The sequence below is a fragment of the Notolabrus celidotus genome, chromosome 21, assembly GCF_009762535.1.
Source record: "Notolabrus celidotus isolate fNotCel1 chromosome 21, fNotCel1.pri, whole genome shotgun sequence".
Taxonomy (NCBI): Eukaryota; Metazoa; Chordata; class Actinopteri; order Labriformes; family Labridae; genus Notolabrus; species Notolabrus celidotus.
Window position 1 is genome coordinate 10,621,422 of NC_048292.1, and position 21,113 is coordinate 10,642,534.

Consider the following 21,113-nt stretch of genomic DNA (forward strand, 5'->3'; position numbering starts at 1 on the left):
TTTTTCTCCTCGAGGCATGCCATCACTGTAAATAAGAATGTGCTCTGAGTAATTGAATTAGTCTTTGACATGCTTCATTGGATAATTCAAGTAAATCAATTAGAAAGTGGCACATATCTATTGTCTAGTTGGCTGAGCCCCTGATTGTTGGTCTTCTGTTATAATAATTGACAGTAAGTACATTTTTCTGGTATAACTAATACTTCTTAAAGATTTAGCAGTTTCTGCTCAAAAAAAACTTGATCTGTTAGTTTGTTCCCAGTTTAATCCACTTGCTGAACAGAAAGTATGCTTTAGGTTTCCAACAGGGTTTGTTTACAGTAAATACAAGTTCAGTGGGCATTTAGCCTGAGCAGCAATATCTGGTTGGCTGTGCTAGCATAGCACAGCGCCATCTACATTTGTCCCAATTGAATTACCAGAGGGTCCCCCTGTCAATAACAAAATGCTTTAAGAAAAGTGGCAAGTATATTGAAAGTTGTGTAATATCTGTACCGAACTGCCTTGGCTCTAAAAAACACATCCGTCTTTGGCAGGAGGAGAAGAGAAAGATGAAGGAGGAGATTGAAAGGAGGAGAGCAGAGGCAGCTGAGAAGAGACAGAAGGTGGAAGACACCATGGACGGAGAGGGCGGACCCTTTAAGTGTGTCAGCCCTCGAGGCTCTTCTCTGAAGGTCAGTCAGCTATTTGACCATCCACCTCTACCCTGCTTTCAACACAACTTCACACTAGTTTAGTTTTCCAACTGACCATTTGTTTTGAAAAGTGTCACAGAGTTGCTTTAGCTACTTCAAGGCCTTGGGTAGTACATATCACAACTATTATCAAAAAACTCCAATGTCAAAAAAAAGTATTGATAACAGATGTTATTAGCTGTAGCTATCTTGATTGCAATTGTCATAAAAACACATTTGTTGGCTGTTTCCTGCTGACTGATTTAAAAATATATCTTGTTGTAGCTGTTTATTTGCTGGCAACCAAGAGGCAACCTCCGGTCTAAAAATATGAGTCCAATGCAGAAGTGCTAAAAACTGCAGTTTATCAAGGATCCGCTAAATTTTTGGTTGTCATTTAGGATTGTTTGACTGGAGAATTTCCTAAATATATCAGGATGTGTAGCTGAGAAATTCGCCTTCATTAGTATTCAAGACCACCAGTCAAAGAGGATGTGAATATTGCAATGTGATTACGCTAGTCATCAACCTTCTTTTGCCACTTCTGCAGGACGTGATCTTTCTGACTTGTGCGTTGTGAAATAGGTTTACAAAAAAAATGAAATGAATGCCGTATAAAATTAAACAAACCGAGAATTTATGAAAAATATAGACAAACAAAATCACTTCTCATGTCGCTATTAACATATATTTCCACAAAAGCGACAAAACTATAAAAGAAAAACAAATGCAGAAATCAACCAGGCAGAGAGTCAAGTCAGTCATGTCCTTATTTGGGCAAAAACTCGTAATCTTAATATCTCCTGAACCGTCGCGTTAGAAAACAATTCACCCCCGTATAGTGTGTGCCGATAGAGAGATTAGCTACATAGAGCCAAACCGTTTTTTGAACCAGGCTGTAAACATGTTTATTAATGCTGCAAAGATCGTCTTTTTTAAATTGGTGTCTATGTGGTTTCCGGTGTTTCTGCAGCCAGCCTCAAGTGGATTCTTGATGTATTGCAGTTTATAACACTTCCGCTTGGGCTTCATACTTTGAGACCGGAGGTTGCCGCTTGGTTGCTCCTTTTCCTGCTCAGATGAAAGCACACATTACATTGCACATGCTCAGTCGTCCCATTTAGCAGCACCAATTACCTGCAGCATGAAAATTAAAGGCACATACACTTAAATAACTCTAACACTAGGGTTACATTTTTACAGTAAGAGTGCTTTCAAAAAATGCGTACAAGTGTACCTAATGATAAAAATAAATAATGGTGATTAGTCTTTTTTTTAAGATGCTGATGATTACTGATGATTAGCCCTGTTCAACTTCTCAACATGTGGAGTAATGTCATGTAAAAGTCATCATAAAAATGAATGTAATAAACTTGAGATGAAGGTTCATGGGAAATATTTCAATAGCCAGTGATAAATCAATTTCAATACTTGAAACATTTGTAGCTTTAAACACTGAGTTCTTTTGTCCCTTCCAGCACAGTTGTCAGCATAACAAAGTCAATATAACAGTTCTCCAAGACTTGTAAATCCCACTCATCCGGCAGTGCAGCAAAGCTCAAGCTAAACATCCCAAATATTTGAAAAGATTTAGAACCAGATGACCCGCTTCTGCCCTTCTCACCTCACTCAGCTCCGCATGAAGTGTTATCAGACTGAGATGAAGGTGTTTAAAAATAGAACGAGCTTTCATGAACAAGGAGAGATAAGTGAAAAAGTCAGATTCTTAAAAAAGCTGACTTTCCTGTGTTTTATTCCACTGTGAATTGTGCTGACATGTTAACCTGTTTGTCACATGAAGCATTGCACTTGGAATACTAAAATAAATCCACCCGTTGTGTGCCCATCCACCACCTCATCCAAAGATAAATGGTTGTCACTGCGAAGGAACGTTACATCAACTCAAATATGAATAAATGTTTCCAGTGTTGCCAAAAGCCAACTCCCACACTCAAAATCATGGGGGATTTTGAGTCAGTGGAGAAAATCTAATTAGTGACAGTTAGCAGTAATATCCATCTGGCCCGTCCCAGTGAGACTACAGATTCAAGGCTTGGCTTTAACGGTGTGTGATTGTGCTGGAATCAAATACTTTGTTTCGCTGTAGTCTCTTCTGTAACTGTTATTCTCCACATCACTGTGCTCCTCTACAGACACAGCTTTACTTTGTGGTCATGTTTACAGTAGGTACAGCAGTGTTTCACAGAGTGTGTGTGTGTTTGTGTGTGAGTTGTTCAATATTTCATACACAGCCAGCTGTGTTGTGTATGAATTGCTGCTTTGCAGGGTTATACATTTTGTTTGCCTGACCAGTACTACAGTAACGCTGTGTTTTATTCTTCAACTTTGGATGAATTATTTTATCTATCATACTTAAAATCAAACAGAAGAAAGTTTTTCATTTTAGAAGAAAAATGACCTCCCACTATAACTCCCACTATAATGTGTATTCATTTAAACACAGCAAAAGCTACAAGCTCTTAAGCTAGCATTTATTTAGGCTGATAAAGTTAAATGGTTAACATGCTAGCAAACACTCACTCATTTACTTATCAAGCAAATATGTAGCAACATTTGGGTTCATTTGGGGTTTCTTTTCCGGTCCCTGGGTCAATGTAAATCCGATGAGTAACCCCATTATATCTCTATGTTGGTCTTGACCCACTCATGCGTTAATTCTAGTATCTGAGCAGCTAGCTCTATTGCTTCTACATTAGCTACATGCTAACTTTGTCCTTATTTCAAGCAAGTGTCCCATAGACATATAAAGAGTAGACGCAGCATTGGCCTGCTGGGGCGCAAGAAATACAGCCGCCATCTTGGTCCGGTCATCATACCCATGATCCTACCTGTAAACGTAAACTGAAGCAGCAGAGACTTCAAGATGCCAGAGTACTGTGCGGCAAAATACCTATCATACATCACATATATCACATATCAGAATATTCTATTACTGTTAAGCCCACTATGAATATTAAAATACGCCGAACCATATGTCCTGTATCTTACCTACATGTATGACGTTTGCAGAAAAAAAATGCTGCATGAAAATCAGTTTAATATTCAGCGAGTTATGATTGATTAAATGCCTGCCAAACAGATTACACTGAGTGGAGCGGGTGACCGGACCAAGATGGCGGCCCCACGGCTTGTCAGCGCCAATAGGTAGTAGCGGTTGATGCGGCGTCTACTTTTTATATGTCTATGAAGTGTCCTGGGTAGAGAGATTTTTTTTTATTTAAGTAATATTTTTGGGGCTTTTACACCTTTATTTATAGAGGAGAGGACAGTGGATAGGGTAGGAAACTGGGAGAGAGTGGGGAATGACGTCCTGGAAAGGGGCCGCAGGCTGGAATTGAACCTGGGCTGGCCACCATATAGGCGTCCACAATTTAACCATTAGGCCAAATCCGCACCCGGGATTTTTTTTTTTTCAATAATGCTTGTTTCAGCTAGTAACAGAAGCAATAAAAAGGATGAAAATATCCAAAAAATGGAACTGTAAGAAGCTTAACAAAAACCTGCAGGGCAAATGGTAACTGTGAAGTTTGTTGACGTATCTCTGAGGGTTTGTTACACTGACTGACATCTTTCACATTCACTTTAACATTTAAACCCTTTTTTTTAAAACAATAAACAAGAGCAGTTTAAAACTAAATTGGTTAAGGTCAAACATGAAGTCATATTTTGTCAACTTAAAGTTAAAGAGCAGCAAAGGGCTCAGTGTTTTCTTAACTTTCAAATTTTGTGAGCCCATTTATTTGCTGTCATTTTTCTGTCCAACCTTTCTCTATAACAACATAGCATGTTTGCCATTGAGGACATAAATTAACATTGTCATTTCCTTGTGCAATCGTTATTATTATTATCATTATTAGAATAAAAATACTGATTATTATTAGCATTAGCATTTCTGCCATGTAAAGGCTTTCATTGTGCTAAAACATACAGATGTAGTTGCCACTATAAGTGATCACCTCCCTGTTGAATACAGTGTCAGAGCCTTTCTTACATGCTATCAGTGTACACTGCTCTGTACACGACAGATAAAGGACAGTTTTCTATGGGGGAGAATAGCAGAGCCACAGAGTGAAGGACAGGCAGCAGGGATGCAGGAAAGTGATTAGGGTTAACAGGATTACTGTAACTGCGTTCATATGGCTACAGCTCGTTAAAACGCATATGAGAATGGGGAATTTCCTGTCGGAGAGTATTTTGGGAACTCTCACATTCGGTAGCAGCCGAAGCGCTGGGTCCTTTTCACAGAGAGAGAGAGAGAGAGAGGGAGAGCTTTTTTCCTGCATGTTCTTTTGTCCAGTTTGAGTTTATTTTTATGTGAGTGTCTGAGGAACGCATGCTTTTAGCCTTTTTTTTCTGGTGTATTATTATAAACAAGCCTTTGAGATTCCCACAGTCCAACAGCAGACATGGGAAAAAAACCTGCTGTGTTTTTTCTGTGTGTGTGTGTCCGTCCATGTCTTCTGCAGCATGTTGTACACAGAGGGAAAATCTGTGACATTGTTTGTTGTTGGTTAAGAGAATTTGTCTATATAAGAAATGAACATATGAGATAATTTGTATATTGACTATTATTATTATTGTAGTCAAACGATCATTGACAAGATAGTTATAATTTCCTATGAATCATGTAAGTACTAGCGATTACAGTGTCTCTGTTTTAAATCATGACCAGATTTTATTATAAAGCCACTCAGAAAAACAATAAAGGGCTGATAGAAATATGGAAACTAGGCGGGTTGGGTTAAACATCTGTTTTAAAGCTTCCTAGAAGGGATGGGAAATGTTGTGTTCCAGTGTGTATGCATTCATTATTATTTATCAACCTTGAGCTCTGCTAACCTTACTCCACAGATCGGAGAGAGGGCAGAGTTCCTGAACAAGTCAGCACAGAAAAGGTGAGAGCACACAGAAACATGTGTTTTTTTTTTCCTTTTAGCAGAGCATGTACGACTTGCAGTCCTGTTCTGCAGAGTAATGTAAGTTTTAAACCCCACTAGAGGCAGTAAGTGTGTTCTCTCAAGGCACCAAAGATAAAATGGTTGACTACACTTGGTATGATATTTTAAGTGGTCCCATGCCGTGTGGACTAACTTTTTTTCTTCTGCCCAACAGCACGATGAAGGCAGCTCATTCCCCTGTGGTGTCCAAGATAGACAACAGGCTGGAGCAGTACACCTCGGCTGCTCAGGTAAACGTCATTCAAAACAGAAAAGTTACATTCATAGTAGCAGAAGGGCAGCAGTGTGGCATTAACACATGAAGTTAACACAAGAGATCTGCTGTGTTTAATCCTGTGCCGTGCAAATAATTCGGCCTATCTCACTTTGTGAAAACAAGATGAAGATCATATTTCAAAAATTCCATCAGATGTCTTTCAGTAACACATACAAAGAAATAACAGGTATTCCATTAGACACTATTTGATAATGGAGTATTAGAACAATTGAGATGTAAACTTAAACTTGAGAATAAGGTCATACATTTACAAAAACGCTGTATGAGACTGAGAAAGAAGTCTCATTTTAAGGCTATATTTAGGCAAGTATTCTGTCTTTTAGCACCACATCCTCAAAAGTCAAGAATCAATTATGTAAGAAACTGATTCTATTATGAAGAAGGGCAGACTAAAAGGCAGCCTGTGCCCACTTATGCAACCTCCATTTGTCCTTATCTGTTGAGTATAACTTTACAAGATGAACTAGATTCTTCATTTTAGTGTCGGCAGCTGGCTGCTCATCTGATATCCCTGTTATTTTAGATACCGATTAACCAAAGCCTGTTATTTGGATTTACTGCCTTTCTCATTATCTTTCAACTTTATCCTCATAAATTAAAGAAAAAGTACGCTCATAACTGTATTACTTTTTCTCATAAATTTGAACTTTCATCTGGTTAATTTACACCTTTATTCTTGTAATTTTAGGACATAGATCTGGTTAATTTATGAGTTTATCCTCGTAAATTTACAACTCTTTTCTCTCATGACTTTATTCTCTCATTAATACGACTTCATTTTCATGATAGTACACTTTGCGTTTGAAAAATCGCATTTTTTTTTCATCCTTAATATGACACTAATGCTCCACCTTAGTATTTACATCTTAATGTTTTAAAATGGCATTTATTTATGTCCTATTTTATATATATATTGTTTTGAATTGGCTGTACGTTTAGTTTAAGAAACCTCATTTCAGAATCAGAATCAGCTTTATTGGCCAGGTATGCTTGAACACAAAAGGAATTTGTCTTGGTAGACTGTGCTCTCTTTGTACAAAGGCATGAGAATAAGGCATACAAATAAAAATATAAGTATAATAATATTAACATCAACTATAAACACAAAAGAACAACAAGAACAACAAATAGGTATGACATATGATAATAGTGCAGTAGTGAGTAGTGCAGAGGTAGTTTTACATTCAAAAAAGGATATGTAGGTGAGTTAAATCATAAAAAATATACATTGTATATTTACATGTTTATTTACAGAGTATTGATCCATGTTTATTTCACAGCAAAAGGTATGACAATGTTATGGTTTAGTGTTCATCAGAGTGACAGCCTGGGGGAAGAAACTGTTCTTATGACGGGTTCTTATGTTAGAGGATATTCCCTCATTTTCTGAACTCATCTAAATAAGTGGCTTCCTAAATAGAAAATTCACATGTAAATGCCCAGTATCTTTCTAATTTAAGACATTTAATTCTGCTTTCACATTAAGATAATAGGACATATTATCCTTCAGCATTATTTGTGACATCACACATATCTTAAATGTTAATATGAAATCAAATTTGAACAGCTTTTAATCAATTAATCTTTATTTATCTTCACAGCTAGACAAAACACTAATAGCACCCTGATCTCAGTTACATAAAAAATACATTTAAATCTGTTTCCAGCACTTATTCCAGTTTAACAAGCTAAAAATGTCTGATTTAGGCTCCAGTTTACCCCAAAAAGTACTAGTCCTGTTCTTCATAAGTGTTGTGAATGAAATAAAACATCAGCAGCATGGTATTTCACTCTGTCATGCTTACTCTTTTATGAATCATACCTAGCATGAACAATTTTTAAATAGCAAAATTAGCACAGTTATATGTCTCATTGCACTGTGTAATGTGTGATAGTTAATATTACCAGGCTCATATTTTATAATACAATATATCAGTAGCCATCCCTGCCCTCCCATTACCACTCTAAAGCCACCACTTTGTCTTCACAGAGAGAGAACAAGGAGTCCAGATCCCCTCGCTCTGGAGCGGTGGATATGCCACTGGGCACTGACAGCATACGAAACATCAAGAGCATGTGGGAGAAAGGAAACGTGTTCAGCTCACCTGGCGGTGGCGGGGGCACATTCAAGGTAAAAGGAGAGGCTCGTGGAGTGTGAGGAAGTTAATTAAACTTTGTGTGTGTGCATGTGTTGCTGGAGTAAGGAGAGAGAGAGAGAGAGAGAGAGAGAGAGAGAGAGAGAGAGAGGAAAAAGCCTGATTCAGTGGTACTTCCTGCTCAGCCCTGGTGCTGGTGACGACCACGCTTCGCTGACCTTTGACCCTATCCAAACAGGAAGCAGCTGTGATGAAGACAGGCGTGGCAGGCCGCATCAATGACTGGCTGAATAAAACCCCGGAGAGCGGCAAAACGTCAGGAGGAAGGCCAGCGGTAGGTCGTTCCCATAGCAATCTCTGTCACTGCTGCAAAGAAGTACAGTGCTTGTACTGTAATGCTGTAGAGAATGGCTTAAATAACAGCAACACAAAGGATGCAGCTGTCTCCTGTGACCTGATTAAGTCATAGAATATACATATTAGTAGATTTATATCATCATGTGTTAACTTGTCACAGTCGTTATTCTGCAAATGTAAGGGTCCAAATATCGACTTTAAAGGCCTCATGCATAAAATATAACTTTGACATGAAGAGTTATAGACCTTCCCTTTTGAATGTACAAATGGATCAGATCACTCTACAAAAATGTGATTATTTATGACTGTTGTTAAAGCTTTTACAAAAGCTCTGCCACTAAAACCTTACATATGAAAGATCAAACACTGAAGACAAGAAATCTTAAGCAGCATATTTTGACTATTGATCATTTCAAGAATTCATGCTGAAGACAGCTGGAGTTATAACTGGCACATCGATGTAGAAAGGATAGGTAGACTTTTGTCGTTGTCCCTGGCTGGGTAACGTGATCTTGATTAGGGCAGGTAGGTAGTCGGGTCACTGGGTGGTAGTGCGGGTAGGTTTGTCTATATAGGTAGGTAGGTAGGTAGGTAGGTAGGTAGGTAGGTAGGTAGGTAGGTAGGTAGGTAGGTAGGTAGGTAGGTAGGTAGGTAGGTAGGTAGGTAGGTAGGTAGGTGAGTTTGTTGGTAGGGGTGTTAAAGATGGGTAGGTAGGTAGGTAGGTAGGTAGGTAGGTAGGTAGGTAGGTAGGCAGGTGAGTTTGTTGATAGGGGTGTTAAAGATGGGTAGGTAGGTAGGCAGGCAGGCAGGCAGGCAGGCAGGCAGGTAGGTAGGTAAGTAGGTAGGTGAGTTTGTTGGTAGGGGTGTTAAAGATGGGTAGGTAGGCAGGCAGGTAGGTAGGTAAGTAGGTAGGTGAGTTTGTTGGTAGGGGTGTTAAAGATGGGTAGGTAGGTAGGCAGGCAGGCAGGTAGGTAGGTAGGTAGGTATACAGGTGGGTAGATGTGTAAGGAGTCTAGTAGGAAGGCAGGTGGGTGGGTCGCTGTGTGCGTTAGTGGGTAAGGTAAGCAGTTTGGTAGATGCATGTGAGGGTGGGTTGATGTGTGAGTTGGTGAAATTGCGTAACATGTAGATGGATGGGTAGTTAGGTAGCTAGGTAGGTAGGTAGGTAGGTAGGTAGGTAGGTAGGTAGGTAGGTAGGTAGGTAGGTAGGTAGGAAGGTAGGTAGTCGGGTCGCTGGGTGGTAGTGTGGGTAGGTTTGTCTATATATGTAGGTAGGTAGGTAGGTAGGTAGGTAGGTGGGTTATACATTCTGTAGGATTATTTCATTACTACAATTGCATGTGCGTATTAAAAACTGCACTGTTTCCCAAGTTAGAAGAGTTTTGGTTCTTTTGAATAGTACAAATCTTTATTTCTCCTCACTGGTTAGACTCAGCAGGAACTTTGTGGCATTTGCATTAACTAATTGAGTTTGAGCACGCATTTAGTTCAGACAACTTTGATTGTTTGTTAGTTGTCAATCAAATGTAATCAAACCAGACTCATGCATACTAAAATTGCACATTACTGATGGGGTTTTTAAATGTCTTTGATCATCCATACAGGTTTTCTTTTCACACTCTATTACTTTATTATTCGGAATTATTACAATACCACAGAACACTACCTCAGGAATTCAACCTTTCTCTTTTTTCTGCTTGTGATGTGTCAGTGGTTGAATCAAAGAGACACCTCGACACAAAAATGCGACATGCCTGTGTTTATGAATATTTGTCTCAGGTATTTGTAGACAGTTTTGCACAGGAACAGTGATCCTGCAACAAGATAATACTGGTCAGCTTCATTATAAATGTAGCCTTTCTCACTCCTAAATCAGCCCTGCAGTATTAACACTATTATCATTTTTTTATATTCACTGTTGGTCATGCTCTGCAGAGTACATGTTTCCTTCCAGTCATTTTTAAATGATGCAGTGGAGCGGCTCAGGTTGTAGAAGCATCTGTCTGGCACCACCTGGTGGCCTCAAAGAACAAAGAATAAGTTCTCTACAGTACACTCCTCATCTATCAGTCATACATTACAAATAGAGGACATACGGATATTTAAGAGTTGGCATCAGTTTGGTAAACAGTGCCACATAAGCATTTTATCTTAATCGTATCATAAGCTTTGCAAGCAGACGGACAGCAAATTCCATTATCAGGCTTGCGTGTGTGTATGGCTCCACGCCAGATTATCTCACCTCTCATCACTCCTACCTATATCTCACCCAAATATTTATGCTAGAGCTTTCTATGTCTTGGATTATGGCTTTTACTTAGATATGTATCACATAATGGAGAGACTGAGCATGTGAAAGGAAAAACGTGGTTCAAAGAATTGAATATGTAGAGCCCCGTGATCTCGTAACAATACTAATGGCTCTAACTTGAATTTAACTTTGCATTTTAACTGCGTGTTCTCTGGGAAATTACCTGAGACTCATAATAAGAGTGCTATTTTCCAGCTCCTCCTGACAAGCACCACTCTGCTCATTAGTGTCTGTCAACCTTTGCTCTCACTGCTCAAGTTTTCTGTCATTCCTCTCCCCTATGCTCGAGGTACTCCTCCACTTGTCACAACACGATGATCATTTTCAAATTGACACACACAAGTGCTGAACACTCTGCACGCGGCTGATATGATCCCTCCTCTCTGCCTCTTGTTTCCTCTCTTGACAGGACCTGAAGCCTGTTGATGTCACCAATAAGAGGAGTCTATGGGAAAACAAAGGAGCCTCCCCAACCAAGGTAACTATGATTCATTTGACATGTTTCTTGGTCTTTGAGCATTTAAAAGAAATACCAGTCTCACCCATTTTGGAAATTCCAAATGAGTGCTGCACATACTGGATTATGTCCACATGAAGTTTTGACTGTGCCAAATTGGTTTTGTGGTTTTGGAAGGCTTCCCTGTGATTTTTCATGCTTTTCCAGCTGTTGTCAAAAGAATATTCAACTAATCTCACGATGCCGTGACCCTGCTATTGCAGGGATGGGGAGTAACAATCACTTCTGTTTGTTTTGTTTTAAAGAACTCTGATAGCTAGTTGACCTCACCTTTGTATCTGGAATAAGCCTGGAGAGGTAAAGAAAGTTATTGTTCCACGTTTCTTCAAAGCGCTTATCACAGAGTGAGCTCACACCGCTGTCACGCTGTCAGCTTCTTCTTGCTCTGTGTTGCTGGCTTAGCTATGATGTGATCTGCTGTGGTTGAACGCTATACTGCTTATTCTAATCAGACTAGTAATATATAAAGAGTTGTGTGCCAAAATGTGATATCATTGGTTTCATTAATGTGTTTTACGCTTTCACTAGCTTTGACAGATTTGAGGTTTGATGTCAATCAAACCAATCAACCTTTTTTGAACACCAGTGCAAATGCAAAGTAAAAACCACACCACATCTTTCTAGAAAACTGATCAGGGTATTAGGGATTTTTATTTCAGTACATCTCGCTTTAACACAGTTTTAGGCAGTAAATGCATTATCCAGCTAACACAGTAATGTCTGCAGAGTTATGTAATGTTATTTTAGCTCATTCTTCCCCTTCAGCTGCTAACACAGTGCATTTTGATAAAGTGAATAAATCATAGGCGTCTTTGCTTTGTGTCATAATGCAATGACTAAAACAGTGAGAGTCGAAAACTTACTTTGAAGACAAACTGCCATTCAACTTTCTTCTTTTTTAATTTAACTTCTAAAAATGAAAGAAAGTGTGAAACAGCGACGTTCATCGAGGCACGGATCTCTCGATGGTGAGTGATGCAGACAGCAGCTGTAAGTGAGCCGCTGGTATACTTCAGAAAGGTCCTGCAGTACTTCAAGCAGCAACCTCCTGTCTCAAAATATGAAGCCCATGCGGAAGTGTTACAAGCTGCAGGTAATCGAGCTTCCGCTTGAGGCTGGCTGCAGAAACACTGGAAACCACATACACACCAATTCAAAAAAGACGATCTTTACAGCATTAATAAACATGTTTACAGACTGGTTCAAAGAGAGCCAATTTCTATATCGGCACACACTGTACAGGGGGTGAACTTTTTTATAATGCAACACTTCAGAGATTTTAGATTATGAGTTTTGCCCAAATAAGGACATGACTGACTTGACTGACAGGCAGTAACACTGCAGCTGTTGGCTAGGAGGCTCAAAGCCCGCCTCTTTACCTCACACTAGCTCGACAGCAGTTAGGTTCAGCATTTCCAATATGGCTCCCGCCGACGATTGGCTTCAAACAGCGCTTCAGAAACAGATGGGTCACATCTCCATTAATTATACAGTCTGAGTCCAACTCATGACAGCAGTAGCCCTTTCGGTTAATGGGCTCACAGTTTACTCATCTGCGCTATCAGGTAACTTGGGATCTCTTCTGCTCTCCAGTAAGTGCAAAAGTTTCTCCCCTCTCTCCTTCGATCCATTGAGTCTCATTCATGTCATTAGTGCTGTGAGGATAACTTAGGTTGCAACAACAATTTGTGGTAAATCAAATGGGTGTTCTGACAGCAAACTAAAGCGCTGAGTATACACTTATACCAATTTTAATGTGAGAATGAGACTTTCTTAAAAATTAGCTAAACTTGGTGGTAAAATTGACCTCAGCTGTCTCTGCCAGAGTCTGAGCTGACCGGAATCCCCTATGAACAAACACTTAGTACTAGCGAGTGCCTCATACAACCCCACATAAAAAAATTAACTATCCCTTTAGTATCCTTTCTAAAATACTAAGGTCATGAATTTGCCTTTTAAATTCCAACAGCAACAGACATGCTTTAAAAACGTTTTGTACTCAGTGAGGAATCTAATTAGAGTCACAACATTTAAGCGTATATTTATGGGTATGTACTTTTCACAGTTTTCTTTATACTGAGCAGTAAACATCACTTTCTTTCCTAAATGCACATTCAGCATTAAGGAAACAAACTCTTAACTTGTAAAGCACATCTGCCAGATGTTCTGTAAGTGCTGTAAAATAAAAGGGAACAAAGCGAGCATATCACTAAAGCCTGTTTTAAAGGATTACATCGTTGACTCCATTAACACCCATAACTTGTAAAAGCCGACTCAACAGAATCAAGTGGATTACAGTTTAGTGTAAACTCTGTCGTAAAAACAACATTTACAGTGTGCCTGTTGTCCAACTGTGGGCTGAATGCTTTACACACATGGCTGTATCACATCACTGCTCCTCCTTCTCACAACCACAAATCACCGCTCTCAACCCTACTTCGCTTGACTTTATATTACCTTAATGGAGAAACTGTTTACAGCAGTTTTTACAAGTTAGACGCCTTGCTGTGTTGCGTCATGTCAGTTTGACAGGATTGAATCATTATCACCTCGCATTTTCAAACATGTCCAACTAAACCTGACATGACTCTAATCTCTTAACTTTATTTGTATATACAGAAATGAAGCTCGGTTTGTAGAGCAGCTTAGTAGACGTGAGAGTGGAACCTACCTCACTCACTTTAGTATGCCCTGTTCCTTCCTTTCTTTCTTCCTTCCTTCCTACCCTGGTAGTAGTGTGTTCCTGCTGCCAGCAGCTGCAGTGTGGGCTGGAGGCTGTGGTCCGCCACAGTCAGTAGTGGGGTTGGAGGGCGGCAGGCGGTGGTCTGCTCTGACGTAAAAAGGGCCTTGGACAGGAAAGAAACTGGTCGGCAACCTTGTTATTAGCAAATCGTGCTATGCTGTGATGTCAGGGAGGGCAAGATGAGCAGGATAAAGATGGTAAAGGAGATTTGGATGGATTGAAGGGGCAGTATAGGCGAAAGTGTAAGTGGTTATAAGCTATTTGGCTATTTGCAGGGACATATTTTGGGTGTTTTTGTAACTTTCTGCTTCATTTCTGCCATTTAACCCTCCTGGTATCATGTCTTGCAGGTGGCAGGCAGAGGAGAGACCAAATCAGTTGCTAACGGTGAGTGTTCACAATGCATAAGATAGATGTGCATAGCTTGTTACCTGTGCATTCAGCTGACAATGAAGTAATGGCTGCAAAATTCCAGCTTTTCCTAATATTAACAGTTCTTCTTTTTAGCTTGGCCAAAATGTTTTCTCATTTTTCTTTTTTATTTAAAGTTATATTTTTTGGGGGGCTTTTACACCTTTATTGATAGAGGGAGAGGACAGTGGGTAGTGTAGGAAACTGGGAGAGAGTGGGGGAATGACATGCAGGAGGGGAGCCGCAGGCTGGATTCAAACCCAGGCCGCCCGCTACATGGGCACGCAACTTAACCAGTTGACCAAGTCTGCACCCTATTCTCATTTTTCTCAGCTCAACTCAACTTTCTTTATATAGCACCTTTCATACATAAAAACATGCGGCCCAAAGTGCTTCACATAATAACAGACAGTCAGAACACAACAGCAATGGTAGAAATATAAACAGCATTTTTATTAAAAAAAATACATAAAAATAAAAGAAAATCAACACAGTAAAATTAATAAAATAAGTAAGAGTGGAAAGAAAAGTTAAAAATAAGGTAACGTTAACAAGATCAGATCAGTTTCTAACTGCTTTTACAACAAAACAATTTTTTTAATCTTTCTAAAAATGTAATTTGATCAATTAAAAGCATGGAAATTGGTTTTCAGATCCTTACAAAACAGAGGCCGCATGAATTAAAAATATTTTTCGGCCTATGTACTTTATTGCTTTTGCTGTGAAATATAATGACATCTAGTTTAGCATCAATACACTCCATAGCAGTGCAAAATGTCCATATGCACCCATACACTTGCCTTCACTCATACGTACAATAAGATGAAAAACTAACTAGTAGTAAAAGATATTTTCTGGGGGTGCTGGTGGCCTAGCGGTCTAAGCGCCCCACATACAGAGGCTACAGTCCTCGTCGTAGGGGGTTGCTGGTTCGATTCCCGGCCGTTCGACCATTTCCTGCATGTCTTCCCCCGCTCTCTACTCCACACATTTCCTGTCTGTCTTCAGCTGTCCTATCTAATAAAGGCAAAAAGGCCAAAAATATATTGCTTTAACACATAGAGTAAAATAAAATACAACTGTAAATACAGAGCAATAAAACAGTGGTAATAAATTAGTGATAAACAATGAAAAGTAGCCCTAGTGGTACAGTCCAGTAACCAGCATATATTGCACTGAGCTTGCTATCAGGATCTATTTGTAAAGACAAAACTTTAAGGTATGCCCACAAGATCCCACCCATGAATCTGAATGTCTCCAACCAGCAGTAGAAGCAGCTAGTGAAGCTAAAAACACATGCTCCCTCCCTGGCTTCCCATCAGCACACATACCCTATGATGATTGTTTGGACAAATGTCTTAATCCCTTTGCCAGGTCAGTCACTTTTGCAGGTATGACCGTCCCATAAAGCTTGTCATGTTGTCACTGGCTCTTTGATTTACAGGACAACATGTGTCTCAGACTAGTAACCAACCCTTTCACAGCCACCCCTGTCGTCTTCTTCAGTTTGCCTTTGGCCTTTTGCTCTGCAGCGCTTTAGGATGCCAGTTAGACATTGCTTGCTATTTTAAAATCATAACTGAACCCAGACACCTCTTCATTTGTCCCTACTAGTGGACAGAGAAAAGAAGCTTTAGCCTTGAGAGGCTAAACGTGTCCTCATAGTGTGTTGCTTATGGAGCGCACATGAGAACACGCATTAGCAAACACTGATATCACTCCTGTAAACCTGCTCAACAGCCGTCTCAGCGCCACTCAAACCTGTCAGCTTTTCTTATGTCCACCTCTGCTGTTCCCACTGAGTGTGTGTGATGTGTCTTCCTGCCAGGTCGGATTGTTGTATCATTCGCTGGAGATTAGCACACCATCACAGGCTAACTCATAAGATGAGGGAGGATTTGTTCAGATTTAGTATTTGTTGCTATGATTTAGCCACATGATACTACAGACATTTGACACCACACTGCAGCCTGTACAAAACAGCCGCCTCACACTCTTTACATACTTGGCTCTCAGAAAGAGCTTCCACAGTAATGTTCACCATTTGGAGATGGTGATCTTGGGATTTGAAATCTCCAAGAGGGATGACTTTGAAATGCGATAGTTTTGCCTCTTTTCCTCTGAATAAATTGTCATAATTAAGAAAAACTTAATGAAAAACAGTCAATTTTATTTTGTTACAAATCAGATGTTATTAGCAATGAAATTGGAATCTGCATCTGATTTGTTTCACTAAGCTTCTTCAGAGATGCAAAAATGACCGTGAAGAACTCAAGTGTACTCCAAAAAGCTCTCCACTTCTAAGAAAAGCAGACACATCAATCTCTAACATTATTAAGATGTATGCCCACACTGATAAGTGAGCCCAAACCATGAATTACACTGACTCTGCAGCTATGAAATGACTTTCATACAGCAGACTCATGTTAGACAGCCATCTGCCTCGAAAGTCTAATATTGGTTTACCACCCTTTTTTAGACTTTCAGACAAAGTGTATCTAAACTTCAGCAAATTTTGACTGAAGTCAAGTTGAAGGTAAATTGGATACACTGCAAAACCTTAAAACTTAGCATGCCATTTTTACTTTCAACTATATTTCCAATCAAAATGAAGTCATTAAACTTAATGTAAGCCATGTTCACCTGACGAGTCCAGATAAACGTCTTATTCCCTGATATTAAGAGAAAGAATTAGACCTGAATTCACTCACTAAGTTTATAGAATTAAAACCTTATTCTTATTTCAAGGAACTTAACTAGAAATACAACGTTTTATCTGGACTTGTCGGATGAAGTGGCTCATGTAAAGTTAAGTGAGGTATTTAATACTAGTTCAGTCAGACAACTCACGTTTACTTAATACGTTTATTGCAGCATACAGTATTGTGTTTGGCGTGTGGGCTCCGAATTTCATTACTCCTCGTAGATTATTTAAATGCAGACATTAGGAGCAATGAGATAGGACTAACCCCCTCGGAGCCCGCAGGTGGAAGCCGGGGAGGAGGTGGGGACAAACTTCACACAGCACTGAGCAGAACAGCAGAGCACTGCAAGCAGAGGCAGAGACAGGGAGGCTTGCCGTTTAAATAGACCGCCGAATGAGGATGTTGAGATCAGCTGATGGAGAGGTGGTGACGTGTCAGTATGATGAGCGCGGCTCGAGTTGTCTGCCTGAACTAGCTTGCAGGCGGCGCTCCATATACTAGAAAAAGACTTGTTCGGTTTTGAACATTAACAGTGTACAACATTGGTGCCCCCCATTAGTAACATGATCTAAAAGACCCTGGGGAGGAAGGGATAAGGGAGTAGTTGTTGTTACCCTCTCACCCACTTTTCTTCTCTTTTCCCTTTCTTCTTTTTGTTGCCTCTATTATTTTGTCAGTTGATTTGTCTGTTGTTGTCTTGAGTGTAATGAAAATATTGACACAAAAGCTAAATTGGGGCAAATAAGCCCCAACCAACACAATGAAACACATCAACAACAACATATTCAATGTATTTACAATTTCTGTAATTTTGACGCAGAAAAATACTAAAAGTTTTACATTTTTGATTGATTCTTAGCTATAATGGCTGGGTGGTTTCAAAGTAAGCATCAAGTTGCCTTTAAACTGCATGTTAACTGCATGTCTTCAACACTTCACTGTGGTCTTTGTTGCTTAGTTTGACCCTCTGTGTCACAGGTCAGACTAATGAACCCACAGCTGTCTGCAGACTTGTAGTAAAGCTGCTGATGAACTCATCTTGTGTCTCTCTAGGAATGGGACATTAATGTCTTAAAGGAGCCATTAAAGCTGGGGACCACGACAATCCGAGACTCTTCCTTTTGACTTTGTCTGAAGAACCAAATAAGGACCACATTCCCAAGAAGGACCCCACGAAAACAGAGGGACAGCAGAGACGCTGTCGAAGCACTGTACCCAAACAGCATCATCATATTTCTGTACGGTTGCCACACATAGTGCCTTTGCACAATTATTCTTTTGCTTTCTAAAAGAAAAAAAAATGCTGTGAAATTTGGACTTTTGTAATAACTTTAACTAATTACTTTTTTTTTTTTTAACAATCCTTCCAGAAAGAGAAAAACTAATTAAATTTTAGATGATCTGATGAACTCCATGCCAGCAGTTTTGTTAGACAGAGTAGATGAGTTTCCACATTCCAAAGAGATGGGTGAAATCGGTTCTCTCCCTCAAACAGTTCATTTTCCATCTCTATTTTTTATTTATATTTAAAGCAAAAGCTTCACACATTCCTATTTTATTCAACGTTCACCAGTTCAGGATAGAAATATAAGCACTTCTAGAATTTAGCTGATTTCACTTTTATTATGTCTTACCAATAGTGCAGCAATGGTCTGAGTAATATATGTTAGCACATGTGATGTTTTTGAATATCATACTGTATCTTATATAACATCTTTATACTCATAACAAAAGGTATTTTTGCTTTGTTTTTATATCTACAAACTATTCACCAACAGGCAGTTGATTTTGGAGGTGATAGGAGTGTTGAAGAAGGCCATTATGACTTTTATTATCCTCTACATCATTTTATTTATGTTTTAATGTGTCCTTTTATACTTCTGTCTGTTTTTGTAGCTTTTGTACCCGTTTGATCACTTTAAAATCTTCAAACATTCCTCTGTATTAGCAGGTGTACAAGGTGCCTTTACTGCTTCAAAGCCTTAGGTTTTATAATGTAGGAAATCTGCAAACCAACCCTCTTATTTTACTTCTCTATCGCCTCTATGCACACTCTCATGCTCCGCAATGTTTTTCTAATTGATGGCATACAACGTCAATTCAGGGTGCCTAAACATATAGTGAGATAATAGTGCAGTACAAGGATATTTACCACTATGTAACTCTTCCAGCCTTATGATTGCAATTTTTCGACAGCTGAGGTACAGAACATGGCGGCCTCAAAGCAACCCAGTTTGATATTTAGACTTGTGACTTTCATGTTTCTTCTTCACTGACACGGCCTTAAGTAGCACATTCCCTTTCCTAGTTTTTGCACAACGCAAGCTTTGATTATATTGAGCGTTTGCCAGGGCATTAAATTAAATTGATCAATATTTCTGCTCAAAAGTCTGACAATCACATTCCATGGCTCCTGAAAAGAGCAGAGGGGCTTGACCAAAACATTTTGAAGTGTGATTTAATGTGACATTTATGTTTTTTCTTTTTTTAAATACAGTGGTTTCATAATGCTGTTTTGTTCTTTTTTTACAACCTTGTGTCCATTTTATGTTTCTTTTATTCAATGTTTAACCAGACACTTGTTGTTTGTGTAGCGCTAAGCCTATGCAAAGCACACTATCTGTAGTCTCTCTCTAAGCACTCCCAATGTCACACAAGTGGGCTGTTTTTCAACTGGACAAATGTTTTAAACATTGTACCCATGACTCAACATCAGCAATAAAGACATTGAGGTATTCAACTGTGTTGTGTCTCCTTTTAGAATTCCACCACCAGATCACATTACATACAATGAGTAGCATTATTGTGTGAAACAATGACACTGACAGAATGTAGCAAAGCTTTAGCAAGCAAGTAAAAATATACCAGAATACAGTTTTCTCTTCCATCCCTATCAAACAATCAGTATAACAAATGATCTTATTTATTCTCTTTAACCCTCCTGTTATATTCATTTCTTAGGGACAGCAATAATGTTCCTGGGTCTGCTTGACCCGGGACATATTTAATCAAAGTGTCCAAATAAACACTTTTTAAATCTCATTATTAACTATATTGCTAACCATTTAAATCAATATTTAGTGCAATTGTGTTCTTAAATTCTCACAGATCATGGTTCAATGAGGATAACTCACTTGTTTTTTATGAAAATCATGTTTAAACTTGTTTTAATGTACATTGAAAAGCTCTAAATATAAATAAAATAGTTTTACATGACATAGATTTTTGTTTATTTTATTTTACATTTTGAATTTTTTTTTATGAAGTGATGTTCATAAATTAACAAGAGACACTTCTTCTGTCACATGCTGCCCAGATCTTCATGATGTATTTAGCTGGTTTGGAAGGCGTATATATTACCTATGATGGAAGGAACCTCTGAATGCCTCTGGCCTTTCATCCACTGTGACATTAGAAATGCGAATAATACTTTTAACAATTTTTTTTTTATTTTTGCACTCTAAAAATGGGTCAATTTGACCCGCAACATAACAGGAGGGTTAAACAGCTCATTTTAGTATTCAGTTTGATTCCAATAGATTAATAATGAACAGGTTTTCACAAAGTTCCTTTTCCTCACCTCATTTCTCGATTTGTTAATTCTGTCTTCTTAGTGGATAACCCTTGTAGCATGACTCAAAAGACCAGCAGCCATTTCAGCTAGCCAATTCAATGGAGCTAACTTTTGTTAAATAAGCTACGCTAGCTATTTAAAGCATTTCAAACTCATGTAGCTGCTTAAGTTTGAAAAAGAAAGAAAAAAAATTCTAGCGTGCCTCCTCTTTAACCTGTCAGTCAAGTCAGCCATGCCCCCTTGTTATGCAAAACGCATGTCTACCTAACCATAGTAGCATAAAAGCTAATGAGTTCTAAAAAAAAATGTCACCTACACTCTGTGGGATGGAAGATTTAGCTATTCAACCCTGCTTCTTTTTTTTTTTTTCTTTTTTTTAACTATGGCGCAAACATGTTATTTTTGCTGTAAAGATGGGTTTTTGAAAATGGATGTGCATGGCTTCCAGTGCTTCTGGAGCCAGCCTCAA

At 38.9% G+C, this 21,113-nt stretch overlaps 1 protein-coding gene across 10 annotated transcripts in view; it reads left to right on the forward strand.

Moving 5' to 3' along the window:
• Nucleotides 1-19,810, forward strand: part of cald1a (caldesmon 1a) — an 81,498-nt gene extending 61,688 nt beyond the window's left edge. For 6 of the 10 annotated variants that reach the window (XM_034673671.1, XM_034673668.1, XM_034673670.1 and 3 more), the window contains 8 exons: nt 537-674; nt 5,547-5,590; nt 5,808-5,883; nt 7,921-8,061; nt 8,265-8,360; nt 11,104-11,172; nt 14,305-14,341; nt 18,124-19,810. In XM_034673671.1, coding sequence (XP_034529562.1) covers nt 537-674; nt 5,547-5,590; nt 5,808-5,883; nt 7,921-8,061; nt 8,265-8,360; nt 11,104-11,172; nt 14,305-14,341; nt 18,124-18,137 — 615 coding nt within the window. In that variant the 3' untranslated portion in view covers nt 18,138-19,810. Of the gene's footprint in view, nt 1-536; nt 675-5,546; nt 5,591-5,807; nt 5,884-7,920; nt 8,062-8,264; nt 8,361-11,103; nt 11,173-11,456; nt 11,509-14,304; nt 14,342-18,123 lie in introns of all 10 variants that reach the window. The other 4 variants (XR_004629341.1, XR_004629342.1, XR_004629343.1 and 1 more) reach the window with 1 other exon arrangement.
• Nucleotides 19,811-21,113: the final 1,303 nt, after the last annotated feature.